The sequence below is a fragment of the Eptatretus burgeri genome, chromosome 5, assembly GCF_056783735.1.
Source record: "Eptatretus burgeri isolate ZD-2024b chromosome 5, Ebu_testis_v1, whole genome shotgun sequence".
In the NCBI taxonomy this organism is placed as follows: Eukaryota; Metazoa; Chordata; class Myxini; order Myxiniformes; family Myxinidae; genus Eptatretus; species Eptatretus burgeri.
Window position 1 is genome coordinate 12,434,145 of NC_140965.1, and position 25,889 is coordinate 12,460,033.

The 25,889-nt window shown below is 49.2% G+C and overlaps 1 protein-coding gene and 1 long non-coding RNA gene across 2 annotated transcripts in view; one reads left to right on the top strand and one right to left on the bottom strand.

Annotated features, from left to right (window-relative positions):
* LOC147025860 (uncharacterized) overlaps positions 1 to 25,390 on the top strand; it is a 38,514-nt gene extending 13,124 nt beyond the window's left edge. Inside the window, exons 2-3 of the long non-coding RNA XR_015058029.1 lie at positions 17,088 to 17,202; positions 25,333 to 25,390. This is a non-coding gene — a long non-coding RNA (uncharacterized LOC147025860). The remainder of the gene's footprint in view (positions 1 to 17,087; positions 17,203 to 25,332) is intronic.
* LOC147025861 (uncharacterized) lies at positions 5,940 to 7,589 on the bottom strand. The gene is made up of 2 exons (XM_085880318.1): positions 7,439 to 7,589; positions 5,940 to 7,314 (listed from the first exon to the last, which is right to left on the bottom strand). Exon 2 carries the CDS (start codon positions 7,209 to 7,211, stop codon positions 5,940 to 5,942), a length of 1,272 nt encoding a protein of 423 aa, XP_085736444.1. The 5' UTR covers positions 7,212 to 7,314; positions 7,439 to 7,589.
* Positions 25,391 to 25,889: the final 499 nt, after the last annotated feature.

Consider the following 25,889-nt stretch of genomic DNA (forward strand, 5'->3'; position numbering starts at 1 on the left):
CATTCTCGCGGCTCAAGGAGGAACGTGTGCTGTAATTAACTCTGAGTGTTGCACTTATATCCCTGATAACTCGGAGAAAATCACGAACATAGCTGACAAGATTAAACAAGAAGGAGCCAAGTATCACAATTATTTCACGAAAGATGGGCTTTATTCCTGGTTTGAAGGGATTTTTGGAGGCTGGGGAACTACCCTATTGCATTGGATTTCCGTTGGGTTATTGTGGATCATCATTGTAGTGGTGCTTGTTAGATGTGCAACAATTACAATGCCGGCATTGATTGTTTCTTGTCTAAAGAGGAATACTGCTAAAAAGGTGATGGTGGCCCAAGCACCACCCTCATACCCTGGTTTTGAGACTGAGTCCTACGACTCTTTTGAGATAGAACCTGAACTTGGAAATCCATAAGTAGCGCAAATGAATGTGTTCAATATTCACGGGAATTGTCAATCCACTCTTGCTCATCTGCTTTGTTCCCGAAATAGGTTGTCGAAAATCAGCTGTGCAGCCCAACGGGTAGCCTTATCTTCTATCGGCCTAGGGGCCTACCGGAACCTCAACCAGGTCCGAAGCTGTACAACCACATGAAGCCACCTGGCTTGCGGGACAGGAAAGGCTAAGGGACTGAGCTCTACGATGGGGAAAAGGGGGGATGTGACTACCCAAGAAAATGGGCACACTCAAACGCAAGAGAGAATGCATTTCCAAGTGAAGAGAAAATATATATCGTTAAACTTAACTAGTGTTGCCTTTTTAGGCAACAAGGGGGGAGTGTTGGGGAAATTATTACTCTCTAGACAAGAAACCTTTGCCTCAGTCTGAGTAGGTCAAAGTGTTTGTGTTTTTCCTCTACTGTTCTACTATTTAGTTGTTAAGGCCTACCACCTACTTATAATCTTGTCTTTCTTTGACACTTTGGACATTGCTTGGGTTTCTGAAAGTACAAGGTGACCGGGCTGATAAGCTGTGCATTCTGTTCTTGCGATCAAAGGCCTCTCTGCTTATAAAATGGAATGGATAGATGGGGAAGGGGAGATGATCTGAGCGAGAGCAAATAAATGGTACAGAAGAAAGAACTCCTTGTGGACATTGATTATTACTGGACTTCTGTGGTTTATTTTATCCCGATACATGCAACACTGAGTCGGGCTAGACGTTGAATCCTCGAGGAGGTCAAGATCCCTCAACAATCAAAGAATCCTTTCGATCACGACGCGGTTCGAGGGTAGAAATCCACATCAGTGGGAACGGGGCCCCCTTCTCACACTATCTCAGCGCGGGGGGAAACAGGAGGGGGTTGTTGATGCTCGGGGGAATGAGGATATCTCGCTGGCTTGGGTCCCGCGACGAGCGTCTCCACCGCGACCTCGGTCGCGTTACCGGCCTCCCCTCTCCGCAGCTCCCCGACTCTCACACGAGCGCCCTCTCGACTGCCTTCGCCGCCGCCACCTCTCCAACTCTTCACTCTTCTCAGCTCCGTCCAACTGCTTTCTCTGACTCTTCTCTTCTCAACTCTCCTTGACTGACTCTTCCCAACTCCTTCGGCGAGCGAACGCGGCCCTTTATAGCCCCCGGGGCTTCGCTCCTTCACCTTCGACCCTCCACCTCCGACCCTTCACCTCTGGCTGGCTCCCCATTGGACAGAGGAAAAGTGGGCGTGAATGCTTTTTGATCCACGAATCTGCATATAGCGATTATACTCCGACGCACCTGGAGGCGGGGCCAAATCGCCCCACGCTCGCCGATAGGACGGAACAGAAGTGGGCGTGAATCGTTTTTGATCCGATTTCTTCGGAAAGGCTGGTGTTTTTGCACCCGCTGCTCGGTGCGCGCCCTGCACAAGTCCAGGATCGGCGCCCACAAGCGGCGCGGGAATGGCGGTGATGCGATGGTTGCGAGAGCGAGATGTGACGGCAAGGGTCGTGGCTGTTGTTGTGAAGCGGCGTTGCGGTTGGTGGTTGTTGTGTGATGGCTGTTGAGACGTGGTTGGTGGTGGTTGTGGTGGTAGTAATGGCGGCTGGTCCAAAATAAAGATAGTAAAAGAAAAACGGCTATCCTGAAGGGTCGCAGCCCGAATGAATGACATTTATTCCCTCTAAACAACGGGTTTGGGCCTAACTACACATATACTTACAGAGATATCTCACCTAAGGGACCTGAATAGTGGTTTGCGAATTTCGTCAACCACAACACTACCCCCTCCCCTTTTTACAGACTCGTCCCGAGTCGTCAAATTTTCGTGTGCCATCATGTGTAGTTTTCCCCTAGTACATTTTACCTACGGATCCCTGAGTGCGACATTCATGGTATTCGTGTCCCCAAAATAAATAACCTGAGGGCTGAGTAACTACCGAAACAAACTCACTCACACGGACGACTTAAATAAAATTGCCGGCGCTAGGACAGACATGCCGGGGGCGCACTCATATGTACAGTACATCTTAACCTTAACTTACAAATTTTACACTAAACCATGGCCCAGGATCAATGAACTCTGCAAAAAGAAAGCAGTTAGCAGGGAGCCAGGCTGCTCGCATGCAGTCTCTGGCTCAAACAATGCAGGTGACAGGGAACGTGGCCGGCTGCTCACACGCAGTCCAAGGCCTTCCCTTTTGAACTGAACGCAGTGAACCACAACGGTGCATGGGCTGCACAAACGCAGTCTCCGTGCCAGCTCAAGTGGCACACGAAATGAACACAACGAATGGATGGATGAATGGATGGACGCAAACACGGTGCACGGGCCGCCACTGCAGGCCCGTGTTGTAGCTGCCAACAGGGCAGTTCTCGCAGCTTGCAAACTGTTGCCTTGATCCTGGCGCACATGGCAATGAACAGGGGGGGGGGGGCAACGCAAAATTGAACGGGGGCTGGTGAACAGGGGCAGTGGGCATGGCATGGCAAAGGCAGCAGGCAAACACAGCCCGCAGAAGAAGGCTGCTGCAGGCAAACACAGCCGGCAGATGAACTGGCCGGCACAGGCCTTGAAGCACAGCAGCTGCAGACAATCCGACCGGCACAGGTGAAATGAGAGCGAGAGATGAACCTTCAGAGTTTAGGCTTTATTCCATTTGATTGGAGCCGCTTCTGTGGACACACCAGGAAATACAGGTTCAGCTAGGAGTACATAAGCAGAAACGTATACATGTGCAGTTAACCATTGCAGACTAATCCGCGTAAGCACGGAGTTCGATATAATCTCCATTCTCACCAGTCAATGAGCACCTTCAGTTAACGAGCATCAAGTGGACAGCCGATGTCAATAGCAATGCCCCGGGGACAATCACTCGTGCCGCAGAGAGACATCCCCTTATACGCGAGACGCACAACATGTGATCCCGCGTCATGTCCCTTGATTCACGTTAATTCACCACATTCTCCTCACCTTTAAAATGTAACTAGGGGCCCATCTTACACACCATGATTGCTTTAGCTCTATAGGAGTATACATTTCAAGCAACGCGGACTAATAGATCTACAGGAGCATACATGCCAAGCAGTGATTATTTTGAGTTGTAGGAGCATGGAAATGAGCATCGATATATGATATAATGGGCATATAGGAGCATGAGCAGCGAGAATGCCGATAATCCCCTTTACAGATTGAGTCGTCGAGGGGGCCTTATTCGTCGACCTCTCCGGGAGTAAACGGCAGTTTCACTTGAGGGAGACTCCCGATCCTCTTGGTGAGCCTCGACTTGTGCCGGGGATGACTCCTCGATCGCCCTCCGGGGGAACACGGCAGCCCCGTCGTCTGGCGCCGTTCCTGGGGAAATGTCAGAAGGAGGAGAGCCAGGAGGTGGTGTACCGGCGGGAGGAGTACCGGCGGGAGCCAGATGGCGAACCGACACAGTGGTCTCCCTGCCATCCGGGAGCCTGACATGAGCATACTTTGGATTAGTGTCAATGAGTTCGACCCCCTCCACCAGCGGTTCATACTTGCTTTGTCGTACCGGGCGTTTCATGAACACTGTACCGGGGTGGGTCAGCCAGTTGGGCACCGTTTGACTGTCAACATAACGTCGTTGGTGAGTAAACATACGTTCGTGAGGAGTGGCATTTGTGGACGTGCAGAGCAAAGAGCGTATGGAATTCATTGCGTCAGGAAGAGCAACCTCCCATCGCTCGGGGCCCAGTCCTCTCGATTTCAGCGCCAGAGTTATGGCTTTCCAAATAACTCCATTATACCTTTCCACCTGCCCGTTCCCCTGTGGGTTGTAACCCGTCGTTCGACTAGTTGCTATGCCGTGCTCTAATAGGAATTGTTTTAGCCCGGCCGACATGAAACACGGCCCTCTGTCTGAATGTATGTACGAAGGTCTCCCAAACATAGCGAAGACGTCAGACAGACATTTTACGACAGTGCCCGAGGTCATATCCGAGCACGGAAACGCGAAAGGGAACCTTGAATATTCATCAACAACGGTGAATATGTATCTGTTGTCTGTCTCGGTGGGCAGGGGCCCTTTGAAGTCGATGTTTAGTCTCTCGAAGGGGGAAGTAGCCTTGATCAGTCTGCCAGATGCCGCGCCAAAGAATCTGGGTTTTAGTTCAGCACAAACAGGGCATGAAGCATTCATTTGTTTAATATCTTCAACAGAATAGGGAAGATTTTGTCTGCGTACGAAATGTGCCATCCTGGTTACCCCTGGGTGGCACAGAGACACATGGAGGTCTTGCAAAGCCTGACTGATTGTTGCCGAACTGTAGACCCGGGAGAAGGTATCTGCAGCAGGGTTTTCCTTCCCGGGCCGGTAAACAATGTCGTACCTGTAGCAGGCTAGGTCTATCCGCCATCTCATAATTTTTTCATTCTTAATTTTCCCGTTATTTTTCCCATCAAACATGAAAGCCACGGATCGTTGGTCCGTAACGAGCGTGAAGTGGTTTCCCAGTAAATAATGTCTCCATTTACGCAGCGCTTCGACGATGGCGTACGCCTCCTTCTCTATTGCCGAGTGTCTCTGCTCGCTTCTAGAGAGAGTTCTCGAGAAGAAAGCGACCGGCCGCCCAGACTGATTAAGTGTTGCAGCTATGGCGTGATTTGAAGCGTCGGTTTCCACCACGAAGGGCACCGAGCTGTCGATCGATAAAACCACGGACTTACTGATATCATCCTTGAGATCGTGGAAAGCTTTCACGACAGCGGCATCTGGTGGAAAGTTTTTGCAATGCACTAGGGGATATATTTTCTCGGAGTATTGCGAAATCCATCTTGCATAGTAAGCGAACATCCCGATCACCCGGCGCATTGTCTGCAAGTCCTGAGGTGGTGGAAGCTCACGGAGCGGGCGCAATCGCTCAGGATCAGGCTTAATTGTGCCGTTGGCTATCGTGTAGCCGAGAAGGTCAATTGACCTTGCCGAGAATACGCATTTCTCGTAGTTGAGAGTCAGATTATATTTTCCAGCAATGCTCAAGAATCTGTCCAGATTCCTATCATGTTCCCTCTGATCCCTACCGCACACTGTGACATTATCCACGTAAACAAAAGTGTCTTCGAGGTTTTCATCTGAGATGATGTCGTCCATAACCCGTTGGAAGCAAGCTACTCCATTCGTGACACCGAATGGTATCCTTCTGAACTGGTAGAGGCGCCGCCCTGCCTGGAATGCAGTGTACGGTTTGTCTTCCTCTCGGATGGGAATTTGATGATAGGCGCTTCGCAAGTCGATGGTACTGAATACCTTATAATTGGCCACGCGTTCGACCATCTCATCTATGCGCGGCAGGGGGTAGGCGTCGAGTTGGGTGAAGCGATTGACCGTTTGGGAATAATCGACAACCATCCGTCTCTTATGGTTCTGACTGCTGGTCACTAACACCTGTGCGCGCCATGGCGAATCGCTCGGTTCTATAATTCCCTCCTCCAGTAATCGCTTGGTTTCTGAAGTGATGAAATTCATGTCAGCAGTGGTATATCGCCGCGATTTGATCGCTATCGGTTTGCAGACCGGCGACAAGTTAGCGAACAGCTGGGGGACGTCACCTCCGCGGTGGTCAGCGCATTTAAAATTAGACGAGGCTTGCTTCCTCCAAAGGGTATTTCGACGCTCGTGTGCTGCTTGAGGACATTATGACCCAGAATTACGTCTGCGCACAAATCACGAAGCACCAGCACCTTTACATCCCGATGCGTGTACCCTTTTACGTCCAATTCAACATTGCAGTACCCTCGTACGCGGGATTGTAGTGAGGTGGCGGCCATGCATACCGTATTGTCAGTCGGGTGGATTACCCATTTCCTGCCCTTCACTAGCGAGCTGTTGACGAAACTTTCAGAGCTACCGGTATCAACCAGAGCCTCAGCCATATGCCCGTTAATTCGCACGTTGATGATAGCCTTGGATAGATTCCCCGGAGAGGCTGCAGTCAATTTATTTTGCGAGTAGAGAGCCGCAGAAGTGGGTTTATTCCTCCTTAGAGTAGATTTACATACCCTGGCATAATGCCCTTTCTTGTCGCAATTCATGCATGTGGCATCTCTGGCTGGACATTTTTGACGAGGATGCCTTTTGTACCCACAAAAGAAGCATTTACCGACCGGAGCAGTTGCTGAGGAGTTTGACGAGGTCTGGGTATCCGGCTCCTCGGGTGTTTCTCCATCCCTCATGTCTGGCTGTGTCTGTGCCAGTGGGGTTCCTTGGGTTCCCATCGTAGCAGCGTTCATGAGCAGCATTGGTGTCCCAAATGACTCAGATTGCTGCTGAGCCGTATCCATCGCTCGAGCCTGATCGACTACCTTGTCAAGAGTGGGTTGCGCTTTCTCTAGTAAGCGTTGCCGTATGTGGGCTGATCTGAGTCCTTGGATGAATGCCTCCCGTGTCGCTTCCTTTCGGTGTTCCTCGGCGCTTACGGCCCGGAAGCTGCCGTCTTTTCCCAGCTGATTCAGAGCTTGCAGGAACTGATCGATTGTCTCCCCGGCTGCTTGCTTGCGTGTGTTGAGAAGATGTCGTATGTATACCTCGTTCTTGGGCTTCACGTAGAGCGCCTGCAGTACGTCAATCGCTGCTTCGTAAGTGTCGCACCCCGAGAAGAGCCTGTACACGCTGGGCGAGACATGATTCACGAGAGCGGCAAATTTGTCAGCTCCCTCCGCGATGATGGTCAGATAGTGTGAGAAGGAGCAGAACCAATGTGACCATTTCATTTCTGCGTCAGTCGTGTTTGGGTCTGCGTCGAACCTCTCTGGTTTGTAGATCTTGTCCATCTTTGGTTGAGAGAGCCGAGAAAATCAAATGGAATAAATTGAAATGAGAGCGAGAGATGAACCTTCAGAGTTTAGGCTTTATTCCATTTGATTGGAGCCGCTTCTGTGGACACACCAGGAAATACAGGTTCAGCTAGGAGTACATAAGCAGAAACGTATACATGTGCAGTTAACCATTGCAGACTAATCCGCGTAAGCACGGAGTTCGATATAATCTCCATTCTCACCAGTCAATGAGCACCTTCAGTTAACGAGCATCAAGTGGACAGCCGATGTCAATAGCAATGCCCCGGGGACAATCACTCGTGCCGCAGAGAGACATCCCCTTATACGCGAGACGCACAACATGTGATCCCGCGTCATGTCCCTTGATTCACGTTAATTCACCACAACAGGCCTTGCAGCACAGCAGCTGCAGACGATCCAGCCGGCACAGGCCTTGCAGCAAAACAACAGCTGCCGATGAAGTGGGCCGGCCTTTGCCTTGCAGCAACGCAGCCAGCAGATGAAGCTGGCCAGCCTTTGCCGTTCAGTGGAGGTTGGTGGAGGGAGTGCGGTGGTGCTGGCCACTCGGAAGGCGGGCTCGGACCTACCCTACGGTCTCCCTCCCAACCTATCGCCTTTGCCTGTCATTGTCTATACCCACTCCCTTAATTTGTCAAACCCCAATTTAGCCCCAACTTATTTTTTTTTTTTTTTACTTCCCCACTATAAATCGTCCCCTAACCCCCTTTATCGTCTTTGTTCGGCTAACCTATCCTGTCACCTCGCCTACTCCCAACCCCTACGTTCCCTTCCCGGAGGGGAATAAGGGAGAGCTAGCGTCCTGTGTCGAGGCCCAATGAAGCCTCAGGATGGCCTCCCCAGAGTTCAGCGATCTATAACCAAAGTGGGTCCAGCGGCCCACAACGACAGCGAGGGGATGGATGGTGCGGAGGGGTACATCTCCTAATCTACCCTAACCATTTAACTGTTAAACTACCCCGGGGCTTTCAACAAGCGCCTCTCGCTTAAACTATTGGTTCTAACAACCCAGATTCCCGTCGCCTGTGTTGGTGTCCTCACAATTTCGGGCCTCGCCCCCCAATTTTCTCTCCGTGCCCTCACACGGTCTCATGGCTGGGACACGTGGCTCCCTTTGGCAGGCACGACCCTCTGCCGATTCTCCGACGATTGCACCCCCGGGCACTACACTGCCTCCGAGCCTACCAGCTCCCTAAACACCGGGGAGTGCCCCCCATGGCACCTCCCCTGAAACGCACACGTGGCAGGCTGGCTTCCCAGGCCCCTTTCCGAGGGTCACCCGTGCCCACAACACTGCCCACGCGGCTAATGGCGCCCCAGGCCCCCGCACCAAGCAGGCGCACCCGTGCCCACTACGCTATCCCGGCCCCCCATGGGCCCTTGGCCTACCACGGCCGACTAGCCTGGTGCCCGGGGTACCCACTCAGCGATACTCACCTTTCGCAGCCACGCTCCCAGCCCGTCAACAGGGCTCCTGCACCCCTCCAAACGGGTTTCGAGCCTACACTCCCACCAACAGCAAAACGACCTCCATTTTTAAATTTTACGAACCCCCTAACTCACTCTACACTGACCCCGGGGTCCCTTGGGCGGGAGTCACTCCTCCCCCCAATCACTCATCGCACCATGCATTCCCCATTCGCTCCATTCACACAGACCCGCTGGCCTCACTCACTCATCATGTACTCACCTCACAACTCTTCAACACACACACACACCGCTGAACTCTGCCATCCTTCTATCTGCATCCCCTAACTAACTCGTGCTCCCACGTCGTCCCTTAAACTACAGCACATTCCATTTAACACTACGTCGCTAAACTACATCCCCTATACACATTCACTGTCTGTCACTGTCTTCAAATAATCCCATTAATCAATTTCCCAACCTAAATCTCGCTACAATCCCTCTAACTCATCCATTCCACGGACTCCATGAGGACTTACCCCTGCCCCATGAAGTCGGTCTAGCTTAGCTAACCCTTCCCCCTAACTAGTTTCCATCCTGTGCCCAGGTAAGGGGGTCTTCCACCCCTTGCCCAGGAATCCTGTGCACCCGAAAGTGAGGCTTGCTTTTTTTTTTTTTTCCACATGCGCAGCACCAGCGCGGCAACTCACAGCTCACGCACTTTGCACCTGCCCGTGACGTCATGCAGCTGCACGTGTACCTCGTCCCTCCTTGGACGGTACCATCCGGCAGGGATACCCCTCCTGCCGGATTCCAACCCCGCGTGCAGCCATGACGTCACCGTGCGCATAAAAAAAACACAAGCCCCACGTCTCGAGGGGTTCCCCACGCGAACACATGTGCTTTGCCCGTTGGAGCTTAACACACACGATCGCGTGGAGAACCCGTCCGGTCCAAATCCGTAATCCTGCCTAAACTTTGTCCGTCCGCGGGATCGGCAAATCCACCGCTGGCGTTTCCGGACCGGGACTTCACTCTCGCAAGCGAGCACGTGGGGGCCTCGTGCGTTGCACAGCACGGACCTCGGGCTCGCTGCTGGGCGAACCCGGCACGGTTCCCGAAACAACTACAGCCGCCACTCGGCTTTCTTTCCTCTGTCGCCGTCGTCGCCGCCATTCAACACACGCATTCCTGCGTGTAACGACGCTCACAGTCCATTCCATCACATTCACCCCGGGAGACGCGGCTGCATGTTCACACATGCCGACCGACATCTCCCTTACACACAGCGACCTTGCACACGCTGTCTCTCTCACACTCGGCCGCTCACTCACGCATGCCATTTCCCTCACACTACCCATACCACTCACACATGCGGGGGCACTCGCCCGCGGTTCCTCACTCATATTGGCCGTTTCACTCACACACACGGCGACACTCACACACGGTGCCTCATCCACACACGGCATGCTGGGAAGCACGCCCTTTGGCACACTTGCCACGACACCAATCACACACGCGGGGGCACTCGCCCGCGGTGTCTCACTCGCACACCTTGCCTCACTCACACACGCGGGGGCACTCGCCCACGGTGTCTCATCCATACTGGCGGTTTCATCCACACACGGGGACGCACTCACACCTTGCACCACACACACAGGGACAACCACACTGGGGATTCGTGTCCCCACAAGGGTCTCCGGGGCCTCTATACCCCCCAAGCTCCCCGTGCACCCGTTCGCAGCACTCCTCCTCTCAACCTCGCAAAGCACGACCGAACTCACCTGGTTGTGATTTGCCTCAAAGGGGCATACTCCCTCCCCTCGTTCCTGGAGGAGGCCATCCAGCTGCTCGCACCTTGTCCCTACCCAGTCCGCGAGCTCACCCCCATTATCCTCCACTACCTCCGTGTGTGTGTGTGCGTCACTGACCCCGTCTTCATCGTGTAGTCTTCCCTCTATCGTTCCCATCTCCCATGTCTCTGCCAACTCAGTCACCTCTTCACCCTTTACCTCCCTTGTCTCAACTATTATTTCCATCTCTTCCCTTGTTATCTCCCTCGTGCACGTCTCCGTCACCCCAATTAGTTTTTCCCTCTCGGTTACCGTCACTACCCTCGCCCAACACGTCCCCCGAATTATTTTTTCCTTACCCGCCTCCACCGCGGGCCCGACAGCCGTTGCACTCCCTCCCAGCTCGTTCGCTCCCATACGTGGCGTCGCCATTTTGAGCTCCCCGGTTACTGCCTTCATGCCCGCCTGCAGGCTTCGGCCCATGTTCCGCATCTCACCCCGCAGCTCTTTCATTTCTTCCTTCATTTGCTTGTTCATGCCTTTTATTTCGTTTTTCATTTCATTTGTGTTTGTATCCATCCTCGCTGTCATTGCCGCCAGCATGGCGCATAGCTGGGCCATGTCAGGTGCGCTTGGGTGAGCCGTTTCGGCAGGGATCGGGGAAGGGTTTTGGTGGAGAGGGGGAGGAGAGGTGTCATACACCGCGGCCGCCGCCACACCTATTTCGGGCTCTGGGTTCAGTTGGGCGAGTTCGTGTTCCTGCACAACGGGGATTTCATCCTAGACCATGGATTCTACACATTCTAAATCCATTTCTAATACCCCCGGCTCCCGCTCGCCTTGAGACGCCATCTTATTTCTCGTAAAAGGTTAATTTGAATCGCTCGTAATTTGGAGGGAATTGGGGGTCGCTCCTCTCACCCCTGGACCGATTCCCGTGAATTTAGCTGGAGACAGAAGAGCCCGTTGTCCCGTTCCCCGACACCAGTGTCGCGAGGAGGGGGGTGAGTTTGTATCCCACTCCTGACACCAGTGTTGCGGATTCGCGCCCGCCGGCGTGCGAACGGCCACGTAACTCGAATCGCGGCACGTCGCCCACCGGACGGACAATCCCGTCGTGACCCTCTCGGACTAACGCCGGGAACTAGTCACGGGTGGGCCTTTCGGCCTCACCACGATCGTGCCAATCGGCCCCCCGCGTGGGATAGGGTTGCTCGCCAAATTCGACTTACCTAAGTACCCACCCGGAGGGTAGACCGGGCGATCGCACCTCGCCGCAGGTCGACTTCGGACACGGGCCACTTTAAGCGACCCGTTCCGTACTATCGGGATAACCGAGCGGTGTTATAGTCAACCTCGACGGTTCGATTAATTATTGGGCGTCTTTAGCCCACGACCAACCCTTTACGTGAAGTAAGATGGAGATTCAATTAGAGAAAAGACGAAGCGAAACGGGAGAAACAGTTCAACATAAAGCACATTTATTCCGCGGCAAACGGAAAGCACACATATACAATTATACACCAAAAGCAAATGTAAAAATAGAAGAAACACACAATTCTGCACAAAAAGCAAATGTAACAAAAGAAAAACACACTGCAGATCTACTACCGACTACCGAGCACACGGCAACACTTATACAGTTTTACTTCACAGACGGCGCCAACAACACATTTACTCAAAGCAAAAGAAAAAGGGACCACCCTCAACGATGAGGGGGGGGGGCAGACGGGCCTGGGGCCGAGACCGCGTCGAGCCTACCCGTCTGGTGATGAGCCGCAAAATGGCGGTGGCGCCCCGACTCCGCGGGCCTCGCTGGCACTGCCTGGTATGGGGTGGGAACGGGGCCCCCTTCTCACACTATCTTAGCGCGGGGGGAAACAGGAGGGGGTTGTTGATGCTCGGGGGAATGAGGATATCTCGCTGGCTCGGGTCCCGCGACGAGCGTCTCCACCGCGACCTCGGTCGCGTTACCGGCCTCCCCTCTCCGCAGCTCCCCGACTCTCACACGAGCGCCCTCTCGACTGCCTTCGCCGCCGCCACCTCTCCAACTCTCCACTCTTCTCAGCTCCATCCAACTGCTTTCTCTGACTCTTCTCTTCTCAACTCTCCTTGACTGACTCTTCCCAACTCCTTCGGCGAGCGAACGCGGCCCTTTATAGCCCCCGGGGCTTCGCTCCTTCACCTTCGACCCTCCACCTCCGACCCTTCACCTCTGGCTGGCTCCCCATTGGACTGAGGAAAAGTGGGCGTGAATGCTTTTTGATCCACGAATCTGCATATAGCGATTATACTCCGACGCACCTGGAGGCGGGGCCAAATCGCCCCACGCTCGCCGATAGGACGGAACAGAAGTGGGCGTGAATCGTTTTTGATCCGATTTCTTCGGAAAGGCTGGTGTTTTTGCACCCGCTGCTCGGTGCGCGCCCTGCACGAGTCCAGGATCGGCGCCCACAAGCGGCGCGGGAATGGCGGTGATGCGATGGTTGCGAGAGCGAGATGTGACGGCAAGGGTCGTGGCTGTTGTTGTGAAGCGGCGTTGCGGTTGGTGGTTGTTGTGTGATGGCTGTTGAGACGTGGTTGGTGGTGGTTGTGGTGGTAGTAATGGCGGCTGGTCCAAAATAAAGATAGTAAAAGAAAAACGGCTATCCTGAAGGGTCGCAGCCCGAATGAATGACATTTATTCCCTCTAAACAACGGGTTTGGGCCTCACTACACATATACTTACAGAGATATCTCACCTACGGGACCTGAATGGTGGTTTGCGAATTTCGTCAACCACAACAATATATATATATATATATATATATATATATATATATATATATATATATATATATATATATATATATATATATATATATATATATATATATATATATATATATATATATCGGGGCATATTATGTGATTCCGTTCCTGTCCGCACTCTAACTCCCAAAGTTTTCAACTTTCACGTTTCATATTTGGTACATAGGTATAGACTGTGGAGACGGTGTGTCGTGACATACGCTCGTCATCTGAAGTGGTTGCCATGGCAACCAGGATGCTGTTTTTCATCCGTTCCTGTCCGCACTCTAACTCCCAAAGTTTTTAACTTTCACGTTTCATATTTGGTACACAGGTACAGACTGGAGACTGTGGTGACCCCGAACAGGAGCAGCCGAAAGAAGAAGAAGAAGAAGTTCAATTAAATATATATAAAGTAGGATATATACCACGTGGTCAATATGCCTAATTATCCATGCAGACAAATCTTCCGAGTATTCACACCCTCGACGGCCCTCGTTGAGTCGAGCCGTTAACGTGCCCGACCTGTGCGCAACCCGAGTGGATGGTTACTGAAGTCCCGTCGGTCCAAATGTACATTTACAGCGGCAACAGCCTTTGCAATTAACCAACACGCGCAATGCTAAGCCAATGGAATAAAACACAGAATCGAGCTGATACATTTAACAAATGGTGTATTTATTCACAGTAATTGGGGAAACGAGGGAAGCACTTAAGGGCAGAGTTATCACGACTAATCGAGAATGCAAATTTACACACATGCACTTAAACAATTCCTACTTAAAGACGGGCCCACAGACAGACACATACTCAAAATAAACGGACCCAAAATGGTCTTTATTATCCCTTCAGCTCGGAGGGAAGTCGAGCTGAGGACGACAAAGTAGCTGGCAACCTGGCCGTGAGTGCACGGCTTGACGTCCACACCTTCCTGGAGCACCAGTCGGCACGAACGGACCAAGGGCAGCCGACGCAGGCCACGCCAGCGACGGGATCTGCCGGGAACCAGAACACGCCAGAGACGAGATCAGCCGGGAACCAGAACACGCCAGAGACGAGATCAGCCGGGAACCAGAACACGCCAGAGACGAGATCAGCCGGGAACCAGAACACGCCAGAGACGAGATCAGCCGGGAACCAGAACACGCCAGAGACGAGATCAGCCGGGAACCAGACCACGCCAGAGACGAGATCAGCCGGGAACCAGAACACGCCAGCGACGAGATCAGCCAGGAACCAGAACATGCGCTGGTGAAGACGGGGCGCAGATTCTTTCCTTTCCGCTCGAGCAGATCCTCTCGATTATTTTCTCTCCATCCCTTTTGTCGCTCTCGGGCGCAGTCCGCTCATCGCGGCCCGTTCTCATTGGGTGGGACATGACGCATTCCCTTCTTTTGCGCGCAGCCAAGCAAACCGGTTCATGACCATATTTGGGAATGGAATTCAGTCCACTCATCGTGGGCCTCTCTCAATGGGTGGGATACGACGCATTCCCTTATTTGGCGTGCAGCCAAGCAAACCGGTTCATGGCCATATTTGGGAATGGAATTCCATCCCCGAACGAATTCCAAACGCCCGCATACCAGCGAGCGGAGAATGCCGGGAGCAGAGGGTTGTCGCTGTGATAGCGAAGATGGCGTTGTTGTTGTAGTTGTAGATGTTGTAGCCGTAGTTGTTGTGAGTAATGTAAAAAAAATCCTATCAAAATAACTCGCAGCGCATGCACATTTATTCACCCACTAAATGAGGGATGGGGACCCTAACTAAAAAACACATACTTACCGATATAACTGTTCTATAGGACCTATATGTTGTATTGAGTGCTCATGGCTTCCAGATTCATAACACTATTACCCTTTATATTAATAGTCCTGTCACGTTTTGTTGAGATTGGATAGGTAAGCACCGAATGTATCACAGACAGACAGACAGACAGACAGACCTCGACCTAGACTAGACGACTAGACTAGACTAGACTAGACTAGACTAGACTAGACTCGACCTAGACCTAGACCTCCATGCCTAGAGGCATGCACACTCATCTCTAAGCTGTCCAGCCTGGTTTTGAATCCTGACCCAGCTATCAACTGTGATCCTTGTGGTTCACAGGCAGGGTGATTCATAAGTGTGTGTGCGGCCCTTGGATGGATGTTTATTGAGCGTCCCGTCTGCCAGAATTAGTTGGTGGAGGTTAAATACCCCCAAGGTGTCCTTCATGAAGAGTAAGCTTGTAAAGATATTTTAGCTTGCAAATAGCGACTTCTCCAACTTTAATTATGAGAACAAGGCCTTTGCTCAATGTGGACTACTTATCCTGAAAATGTAATGAAGGAGCTTTCGTATTTTAAGAATTAGCTCGTGGCTGCTGTCAACAGCACACCACTGGGTGGGTGGATCAACATTCCCTCTCTGTCCTGGCATGGTGGCATAAGCATCATCACCATCTTCAGCTTGTTTTCAGTGCATCGCAGGACGAAGTCCTCCCTCAACTCACGTTGGGGGTATTGGTGCAACAATCACACTTGCTAAGTGTAGGGTAGGCAAGAGAGTTTGTGCAGGAATTTGTAATTTGTGCAGGGGCCGTTAATAACTTTCCTGCTCTTCGTGATAAACACCCTCGAATGGTTTGCTCTGTATATGAAACACCAGGGTGACAGTTTATAGCTGGGCTGAGATTCAAACCCAGGATACACACTTCAGAGGTGGGTACGCATACCTCGAAGCTATCCTGCCAACTGGCAACAGAGTGAGGATCTTCAAATTGTCCTCTCCTGACATGGCATCTCCATGATCTCATTTATATCACATCCTTCTCTGAAGACTACCTTCCATCCCGATTTGAGTACCATTGGCAACTTTCCTAGGTGACATGCTGAGACAGTTGAACATTATAAGTCAGACTTGCACAAGCCCTGCATGACTTCAGGCTGGACTTACACAGGCCTCCTGCATTTAAGCCTGACTTGCACAGATCATAATCGACTGTTTTGATTGTACTCGTGTATGAAATTGACTGTTGTTTTGAGATCCCTGGCTGTTGATTTCACATTAATTTTTCTCAAATGAAGTCGTTCTCTTTCTGTAGCTACTTAGTTTCCTTTTTTTTTTGAGAATTTTAACCACATTTTGAAAATCTACCAAAGCCATTTGCCCATGGATATCATCCCTTGTTCTTGGGTTTCGATTTGTGTTATGGCGATAACACGTGCGGGTGGGGAAAAGGCAGAAATTGGACAAACCTGATTCGAATCAGACGTGGAGGAAAAGAAATGACTGTCTTTTTACTTGTTGACACACAAAGGACCTCCAGTGAATCTTTTGTGCCAAATGCTGCGTTGGAATGCCTTGAGGTCAATGCTGGGCTCACGTGAATTGTGTAAAGGCAATCATTCTATGTCGTGTGCGATGGAATGCTTATTCCTTAAGGAAAAGCACTTTCCATAACAGAAGACGATGATTGCCTTTATTGTTGATTTCGGGTGAAAAGCCTGCTCATTGGCACGCGATTACATCCGGTGCACCTTGTTTTGGTGAAACAATATGGAATTGGAATTTTTTTTTTTAACATTCATTCAAACAGTATTAATGGAATTTTTTACAAATTTGGCAAAACTTAATATTTCCCATATCATGTGACCAGAATCTCTCCTGGGCTTTTGGTCATTTTCCATATCTGTGTCTGACTGCTCAGCTGGTGTTGTTTTTGTTATCAGGTTGTTTTCCTCCAGCTTTTCATTCTTATCAGTGATTCTTGTATTGACCACCTTTTGTTCCAATGGCCTTTTATAGATTCCTTCTGCTTTCAATTGTCAAACTCTTGAAAGGTATGAACCATTCATGATGTTTCGATGTTGATGTCAAGGTTCATGGAAGAGATAAATGAACGGAGAGAGAGACTGACAGCTCAAAGGCAAGCGGCTCTAAGCTATCCTGCCAACTCACTGGTGGTACACACAAGAGAACAGGATAATTGAGAGGTAAGTTGACTTTAAGTTCTCTTGTCTGGGTTTGATTCCCGACCCAATTGTATGCAGGAGGATTGCTGCTTCGCAGTCAGGGTGTGGGATCAATGAGTTCACCGGGTTTTCCAACTACCTGCATTCTCCGCTGGACGTTGACGATCGCACGACACCTTGAGAAAATAGCAGACCATTCTGTGTCAGTGTGTCACTCCCTCAGTAAATTTAATAATTCCCACCCTAACATATACAAGAACACGACGTCAGTGGTTCAGCAGCACCTTTGTGAACTCATTGATCCCAGTTATGATGCAACTAACAGGCTGAATGCATAATAATTTAAACCATGCTCAAACATGCATGTGATAGATAGATTAGAGAGAGTGTCATGAACACATTTTTGAACTCGAAGGGCATTCGGTGGAGTGCATACCTTCGCCACGTAATGCCTGATCCATGAGAACATATCGGTTCCAATACATTTTTGAAATATCATGCTATACAGTACTCTATCGTTTTTGGCCCTATCTCTCAATGGGGAAGAATCACTTTAAAAATTAAATAATTATCGTGTCCAGATCCAGATTCAGATCTTCACCAAAACCGAATCAATTTGTCGTGGCCATACATCCAACCTGTCCATCAAGTTTCATCCAAATCTGTCCGCAACTTTTTGAGATATCATGCAAACAAACAGACAGACAAACAAACAAATGAAATTGCTCGTTGAGCAAGGAATTGCCGGAATAACTTTGTCATAGCTCCATGATCTCTAAAAAAAATAAAAACCTGGAAATCAATTTGGTTCTTATAAGTCGACAGTGCTACTGTTTAATGAGTTATCGCACTTAGTTTGGTCATGATCATAACTTGGAAGTCAATTGGACTTGAAATGGCATTTTTATCGCAATTTCAAAGTTTTAACCTGACCCCCTGACATTCGACCCCCGACCGCTAAGAAGGGTGTTGGTGTGACACCCCAATGAGACATATGGTTGGATGCAGTATTGGAAGATGCACATTTTGGATTTGGTTTGAAGTCGATACGATCATTGTAGCGGACGTTATTGCGAAAATAAGAATTTCGGTGACCTTGACCTTTGACCTAGATTCACCAAAAATGACAAGGGTCTAATTTGGACCATGGCCGACGTCTGTACCCAGTTTGGTCATGATCGCTGAAACTGTGTGGCTGCTACAGGGTAAACAAACAAACACAAACAAACAAACAAACAGACAGACAGACACACAGAATGACACACACAACCGACCGACATAATTGCCGAAATCCGAAGGATTCTGGCAATTAACAAGAAGACGACACTTGCAAAATCCATAAAACAAATTTGACCTCAAAAATAATTGGTGGTTGAATTCAATGACCAAATATGCAACTCCTCCACAAATTTCAAGTGAATCGGATGAAAATTGACAATTTATTGAAATCTGGCCTATGTTAACCTTTTGGCCTATGTGGACCTCCAAAATAATTGGTGGTTGAATTCAGTGACCTGAAATATAAACCCTTTTCAAATATGAAGCCAATCAGATATAAATCAGAGGATTTTAGAAATCTCACCGAAGTTGTTGACTTTTGGCCGACATAGACCTTTTGACCTTTTGACCTCAAAAACAATAGGTTTCTTCCTGATAACAAACTCCACCATGTGGTGATGTTTCGGGAAGAGCGGTTTAAAATTGTGACCTGTAGACGACAAACAAACAGACAGACAAACAGACAGAGACAGAATAACAAAATCGACTATTAACCAATAAACTTGAAAAATCTTCGATTTTGCAAATAACAGACAGAGACGGGTGAAAACATCACCTGCTTCACCGCAGGTGACAGAGGTAAAAAATGATAAACCATTGTGCTGGAAAACAAATTCCATACAAAGTTCTTCGATTGGAGCAGAATCCGACAGATTGCTTGTAAGCTTAGCAAGCCGTCCATGCCATATGGTTTTGTGTTTTTTTTTTTAATTAAAAAAAACCCATCTTTTATTCTGTTTTTTTAATTTATTTTTATTTTAAATCATTTGAACGAATGACTGAAGGTTCTGATATTGCTCTCACCTAATTCCATGCTTAAAATCCCATTTCCGACTCAGCCGCTGGAATCCTTTCTCCTATATCACTCCCGAAGAGCCAGAGCTTTTTGTTATCATCTCCAGGCAAACTTTTGTTTTCGTTTCGGAAATAACATTTTATCAACTACTTTGATTTTTATTTATTTATTTATTTTATCTTGCATGACACATTTTTCTCACGAGGGATTGAATCCGACAGCAATGGGAATTCTTAACACTGTTTATGTTGGAAGCATTTTCTTTGTTTATTTTTTTTTTTTTGTGAATTTACCACCCAACTGTAAAAGATAAGAATTCGGCGGGTGTGTAAAATTTCTCACCTTATTCCCAATCTCCTCATTCGCATCCTGCAAGTCAAAAAAGAGGATATTTTTGTTTTACGTTGGAGTCGGATGGAAGAGCCAATTCATTTCAACGTCCTCGTCGTGTGGGTTATTGGAACGCTGATCCATAATGTGTGCGTAATGCCCATTGTTTCTCGGTGCCCCCTTTGGACCATGGGAACACGCCTTAGGTGGAGACGACTGGGTTATGGGGCAGTGTGCTTGTTGTCTTTTTCGAGGCTGTTGGCCTTTCTGAAAATTTGGGTCATTTATCCTCGGTGTTCATGCATCATTGATGCACAAAGTGTGTTGAAATAGAGTTTGGTTTGTTGGTCAAGTTACATCATGCTGGTTATTGGGCAATCTGGGATACCAGAACAAATTCCTTCCTTAAATCAGAGGGGGCACAACATCAATGGTTGGAACTGTACCCCCCCCCTCTGCCACCCCTGCAAAAAAACACAAGATTGCAATACAGCTTTGGGCCAAACTAGTCATTGATTCCAATCCAACATGCATGCACGAACCTCTTTACTATGGCACAAAGATGGTTTTCTGTTTTTTATCAAGTTTCTGATGATGTCTTCTTTCTCCACATACAATTATTGTTGATCGAATCGTGATATGAGCATGCGATTAGTTCCACAAAATGTGACTGCAAGTGCAGAGCGTTCTTCCCCCACTGCCTTCCATGTCATTGCACATGAGCATCACCTTGAGTGGTCAGGAGTTTGAATCGACATTGTGGGAAGAGTGAGGGAGCACAACATAAAATACCTGTCTTGCTTCCCTTAGGCGATGAGATGTGGATGCAAACTTCGAGAGGTGCATTGAAAATGTGTGTTGAGTTGGGGAGCATGGTGTATGTGGGGTGGGGTGGGGTGGGGGGGGGGAGGAGAATGGTGGGGGAAGAAGTGGGCTCGATGTGGAGTGTTTTACTATTTCAGTTGCATGAGTGAGGTTCAGGAAAGGGCGAGGTAAAACTGGCAGTGTGACAAATATAAAAGGATGAACTAACAGGAAAAGAGGAAAGGCACGTACTATGGTTGGGATTCAAAGGTTAATGGGGGTAACAACGATCATGGGACAGCATTGGGGATAACAGATGGCTGTGCACAGCTTGCTTGAAGTCCTGGAGGGAAGATTGAGACACAGCAGCTTCTCGAATGTGGTTCCATAGATGGGAAAAGTGAGGAATAAAAGAGTTGAAGTGTGTAGTCGGCTTGTATTTTATATGTTTAACCAGGAGGGGGTCACTGGAACAACGCATACATTCTGAAGTTGAAAGGGAGGGTTGGATGACAGAGAGCAGAGGGAGCAATATTGGAAAATATGTTGCGGAAAACATGGAGTGTTGGGGCTGGTGGTGGAGTGACATGGTATCGCCAGCACTGTGAACCTCAAATTAACCGGTGGAGTGGCGGGTCTGGAGGTGGAGTGGCGGGTCTGGAGGTGGAGTGGCGGGTCTGGCGGTGGAGTGGCGGGTCTGGCGGTGGAGTGACGGGTCTGGCGGTGGAGTGACGGGTCTGGCGGTGGAGTGACGGGTCTGGCGGTGGAGTGACTGGTCTGGCGGTGGAGTGACGGGTCTGGCGGTGGAGTGACGGGGCTGGTGGTGGATTGGTTGCATTGAGGGTGGATTAGTATTATTATTCTGAATAAAAGCACCAGCTCCCTACGAGAGCCAGCAAGGAGTCATGTTATTATCTTTATGATTATTAATACCAAAGCAGAGTACCCACCCTCGGGGTAATAATGTTCCACTGATCTCTATCCTAACTGGATAGGGTGCCAAATGTCAATTGGTTTGGTGGTCCTGAATCCACCAGAAGCACTTCATCCACCATCTTCCTTCTCCCACAACACAGAAAATCCCGTTTGTAATCAATACAAATTTCTTACGAAAATTCTACCTTCTTATTTAATATTTCTCCTTTCCCACTTGATTTCAGTCCATTCCCAGGTTGAAAAAGCATTGATATAGCATTTATGAAATGCCATCGTGTGCTTTTTTTTTTTTTGTATCCATTGTCTCGGCTCATATGAGAGCGAACACACAACAAGAGGGGCCAGAGAGGGAAGGATCGTCGTTTTGGATGGGGGGAGATAAAGGATCGTGGTGAACAGCTGCTTTGAAGACCTGGAGGGAAGAATGGGATTGAAGAAAGTGTGGGAGTTTATTCTAAAGGCAGGAAAAACAGAGGAATGAAAGAAAAGTGAAAGTGAGCAGTGGTTCATGATTTTGGGAGTTTACCAGAAGGCGGTTGCTGGCGGACCTTGAGCGCCCTGCGGAAATATATGGAGGGGGGGGGGACATATCGCAGACAGAGCAAGGGGGGCGAGACAGATGGTAGAAGACAGAAAGACCACCGACCTGCCCGCGGTGAGAGAGTGAGAGGCTCAAGGACTCAGCCTCACCGCGGGAGGTACCAATGATCCAAACCGCCTTGGTTTCCACAGTTTGAAAACGAGAAAGGTGAGAGGCAGCAGCACCACCCCAGAGAGGAGAGCAGTACTCCATCAGGCTGCATACAAAAGCTTTGTAAGTTGTCAGGAGCTCAGGTGGGCCGAGGAAGGACTTTGCATGACGGAGGATCCCCAGTCAGCGACTGGCTTTGGAAACCTGGTTGAAAATGTGGCTTTCCCAGGAAAGATCATGGCAGACAGTGAGACCCAGAAGCTTGAACGAAAGGACTTCTTCCAGAGGATTGTTGAGAAAGTAGATGGGGGGAGGGGGGAGGATGTTCCAGATGGTCCTTTCGGAGAAACATAGTGACAGTGTGAGATTTGTCAGGATTGAAAGACATTTGATGTTCCATGTGTTGGACCAGTTTGTGATTTCACCCAGATTTGCAGAGAGCGAAGAAGCTGCTGCTTGCCGGTCTGAGGGATGACAGATGGTATGGCAGAGGGTGGAGTCATCAGCAAAGAGATGAAGAGGATATTCCAGAGAGTCGGAGAGATCGTTGATGAAAACCAGAAAAAGAACAAGGCCCAGAACGCCACCTTGAGGAACTCCAGCCTGGACAGGAAGAGGGGATGGGAGAATTCCATTTAGGGCCACATGCTGGCTGCGACAGGAGAGGGAGGTCTGCGAGCCATGAGTGGAGATTGCTTTGGATACCAAAGGAAGAGAGTTTGTTGAGCAGGGCAGGGTGCCAGACCGTATCGAAGGCACGCGATAGGTCTATGGATATGGCTCTGATTTTATGTGTGGCATTGAGTACCTCCATCCGTTGTTGGGAGAGCAGCAGCAGCATACCCAAGGTAGAGTGACCTGGTCTGAAACCAAATTGATGATCGAAAATCAAGCCATTGGAGAAGAGGAAGGATTTAATGTCTGAAGCGATGATGGATTCCATAACCTTGCTGATGATTTGGAGAAGGCTGATTGGTCTGTAGTTGCAGGGATCTGTTTTTGCACCTTTCTTATGCAGAGCGGTGATGTTTGCTGATTTTCAGACAGATGGCAGATGAGTTTGAGCAAATGAGAGGGTGAATAGAACAGAGAGGGGGTGAGCAAGAGCAGAGGAGCAGGTTACTTCGGATTATATCTGCTCCTTCTGGTTGAGTACTGCTCCTTATGTTTGTAAATCCATGATGGTCGTGATTAAAGGAGAAGAGGAATCACATTTCATCGGGAAGTGGCATTCACCTTCGTCACCAACAGTCTCATTCATTTGTTTAGGGAGAGCAAAGATGGCAGACAAATGGCTTCAAAATATGAGCTTCCGGCTCTCCAGTTTGTGTAGAGATCAGTGTTTTGTTCCAAGTGTACAACACGTTCTTCTGACCTTTCCCTTTATTTGGGCATTGTATAAGCAATGGACCACTACCTCAATCGCTCCTGAAAGTAAAATTAACCCAGGTTACGTATATAAAGGGAAAACGTGTGCTTGCGTGCATCCGTCTGTGTGTCTGTCCGTCCGTCCGTCCGTCCGTCCGTCCGTCCGTCCGTCCGTCCGTCCATCCATAACTCCAAAACCATGAAATGTAGCATCCTGAAACTTTGCATGCATACTAAGAAAACTCCAAAGAAGCGCACGACTGAAAATTGGGTGTTTGGGTTAATTACATCACCCCTTTTGAAGATAATTAACGGTCTTATTTAATTATATCCTTCATCAGGCGATCCTTGGTCATCGATCTCTATGGGGTCTTAAGGTGTATTCTCGGAAAACTCGCTGGGGTCTGAAGCCGCCATGTTTTTTTTGGCCTGCTCAACCAAGCCTTGACTAGGATTTTTTTTTTTGAGGATATCATGATATTTTTGAGGATATTTTTGAGGATATCAAAATATCATTTTGATTTGAGGAACAGGCCACACCGATTTCTTAACGATAATTTTTTTTCCCACTTTCGTCACTCGTATTATCAAATGCCTGTTCATCATAGTTACGAATCACTCTATGCATCGCTTTTGTATATATAATGACCAGTTTTACAGCCATTTTTCCCTGCTGTGCAGGGGTTGGGCTTTTTCTTGAGGCAATGTTTTATGGCCGGATGCCCTTCCTGACGCCAACCCTGGTCGCCTCTTACGACACACAGGGATATGGTACACCTATTCTAACCGGGGCATACACCGGGACCAGTACACTGGTACTCATTTTGACGACCTCGGAAGGATGACAGGCTGAGTCAACCCCCTGGTGTTAATTCAGCAGCCAACGGGGCTTGAACTCAGGACCCTGGGATCCCAAGCCACCACCTTAACCACTAAGCCAACACCAGGCTTGCATCGCTTTTGTATGTCCTAAATTTTTCAAATGAGGAGGTTCGAGCGACTTCATGCATTATTATCATTATACAATACAATTTTTCCACAATCACTGATGGATTAATTAAAGTATATCATCAAAATATCATTTTGATTTTGAGCATCAGGTATCGTCCGGACTAAATAAGTGTCGAAATCTGTTGTGAAATCTGATAATTTAAAGAAATAACGAGTCTTGTAATTAAGCCGAAATACCTATTTACTTTCAGCAAACAAGGCTATGTCCCCCCCCCCCCCTTCCAGATACACACAAGAAAATGTGAAATTTCAAAAGCATTAAACTATCTTTTTCTCCTGTTTGGAGAATGATAATGAGTGAACAAAAAAAATTAGGAGTGCAACAAAATTAACCACTTTCATTGAGCTGTATGATTTCATGCATTCACTGCTGGACCTTGCACCCTGTCCCCCAGAGGGACTGCGTATCCGTAGCATCTGCCAGATCTACGTCTATATTTTCGGAGGTTTCGCAGGTGCTCTTCAGGAAATCAAAGCAAATCTGGTTAAAAAAAAACGGACATTTCAAAATAAAGTTAAAATATTTGCGTGGACCCCCGGACCGACGTACCACATGACGTGCACAGACGAGCAGGCCAGCTGGCAGATTATCTGTAATGTTTATTTAATGGAAGATTAAACTTTGCAATGTCTCGAGGGTTGTTCTTTGTTAAACAGCAAGTCTTTTGTGGATAAAGTCATTATTTCAACGAATCAATTTCTATTTCTTCAACTGCCACGGGCACAGTGAAAAACCAGCTTTAAAGTTAAAGGGAACCTATATGGTATGCAACCACAGCTTAACCAGCAGTTCCTTATCAACCATTTAATTGGAGTGCTTGCTTGAGTGCTTTAGCCACTTGCCGAGCACCTTATAGTCGATACTGGTGCTATGCTACATCATTCTGAGCAAGTCGTTCACTCACTGCGGACGCTTTTGCCACGTCACATCATTCAGAGCGAGTGGTTTGTGCTCCGTCATCCTGAGCGACTGGTTTGTGCTCCGTCATCCTGAGCGACTGGTCCGTGCTCCGTCATCCTGAGCGACTGGTCCGTGCTCCGTCACCCTGAGCGACTGGTCCGTGCTCCGTCATCCTGAGCGACTGGTCCGTGCTCCGACATCCTGAGCGACTGGTCCGTGCTCCGTCATCCTGAGCGACTGGTCCGTGCTCCGTCATCCTGAGGGACTGGTCCGTGCTCCGTCATCCTGAGGGACTGGTCCGTGCTCCGTCATCCTGAGGGACTGGTCCGTGCTCCGTCATCCTGAGGGACTGGTCCGTGCTCCGTCATCCTGAGGGACTGGTCCGTGCTCCGTCATCCTGAGGGACTGGTCAGTGCTCCGTCATCCTGAGGGACTGGTCAGTGCTCCGTCATCCTGAGGGACTGGTCCGTGCTCCGTCATCCTGAGGGACTGGTCCGTGCTCCGTCATCCTGAGGGACTGGTCCGTGCTCCGTCATCCTGAGGGACTGGTCCGTGCTCCGTCATCCTGAGGGACTGGTCCGTGCTCCGTCATC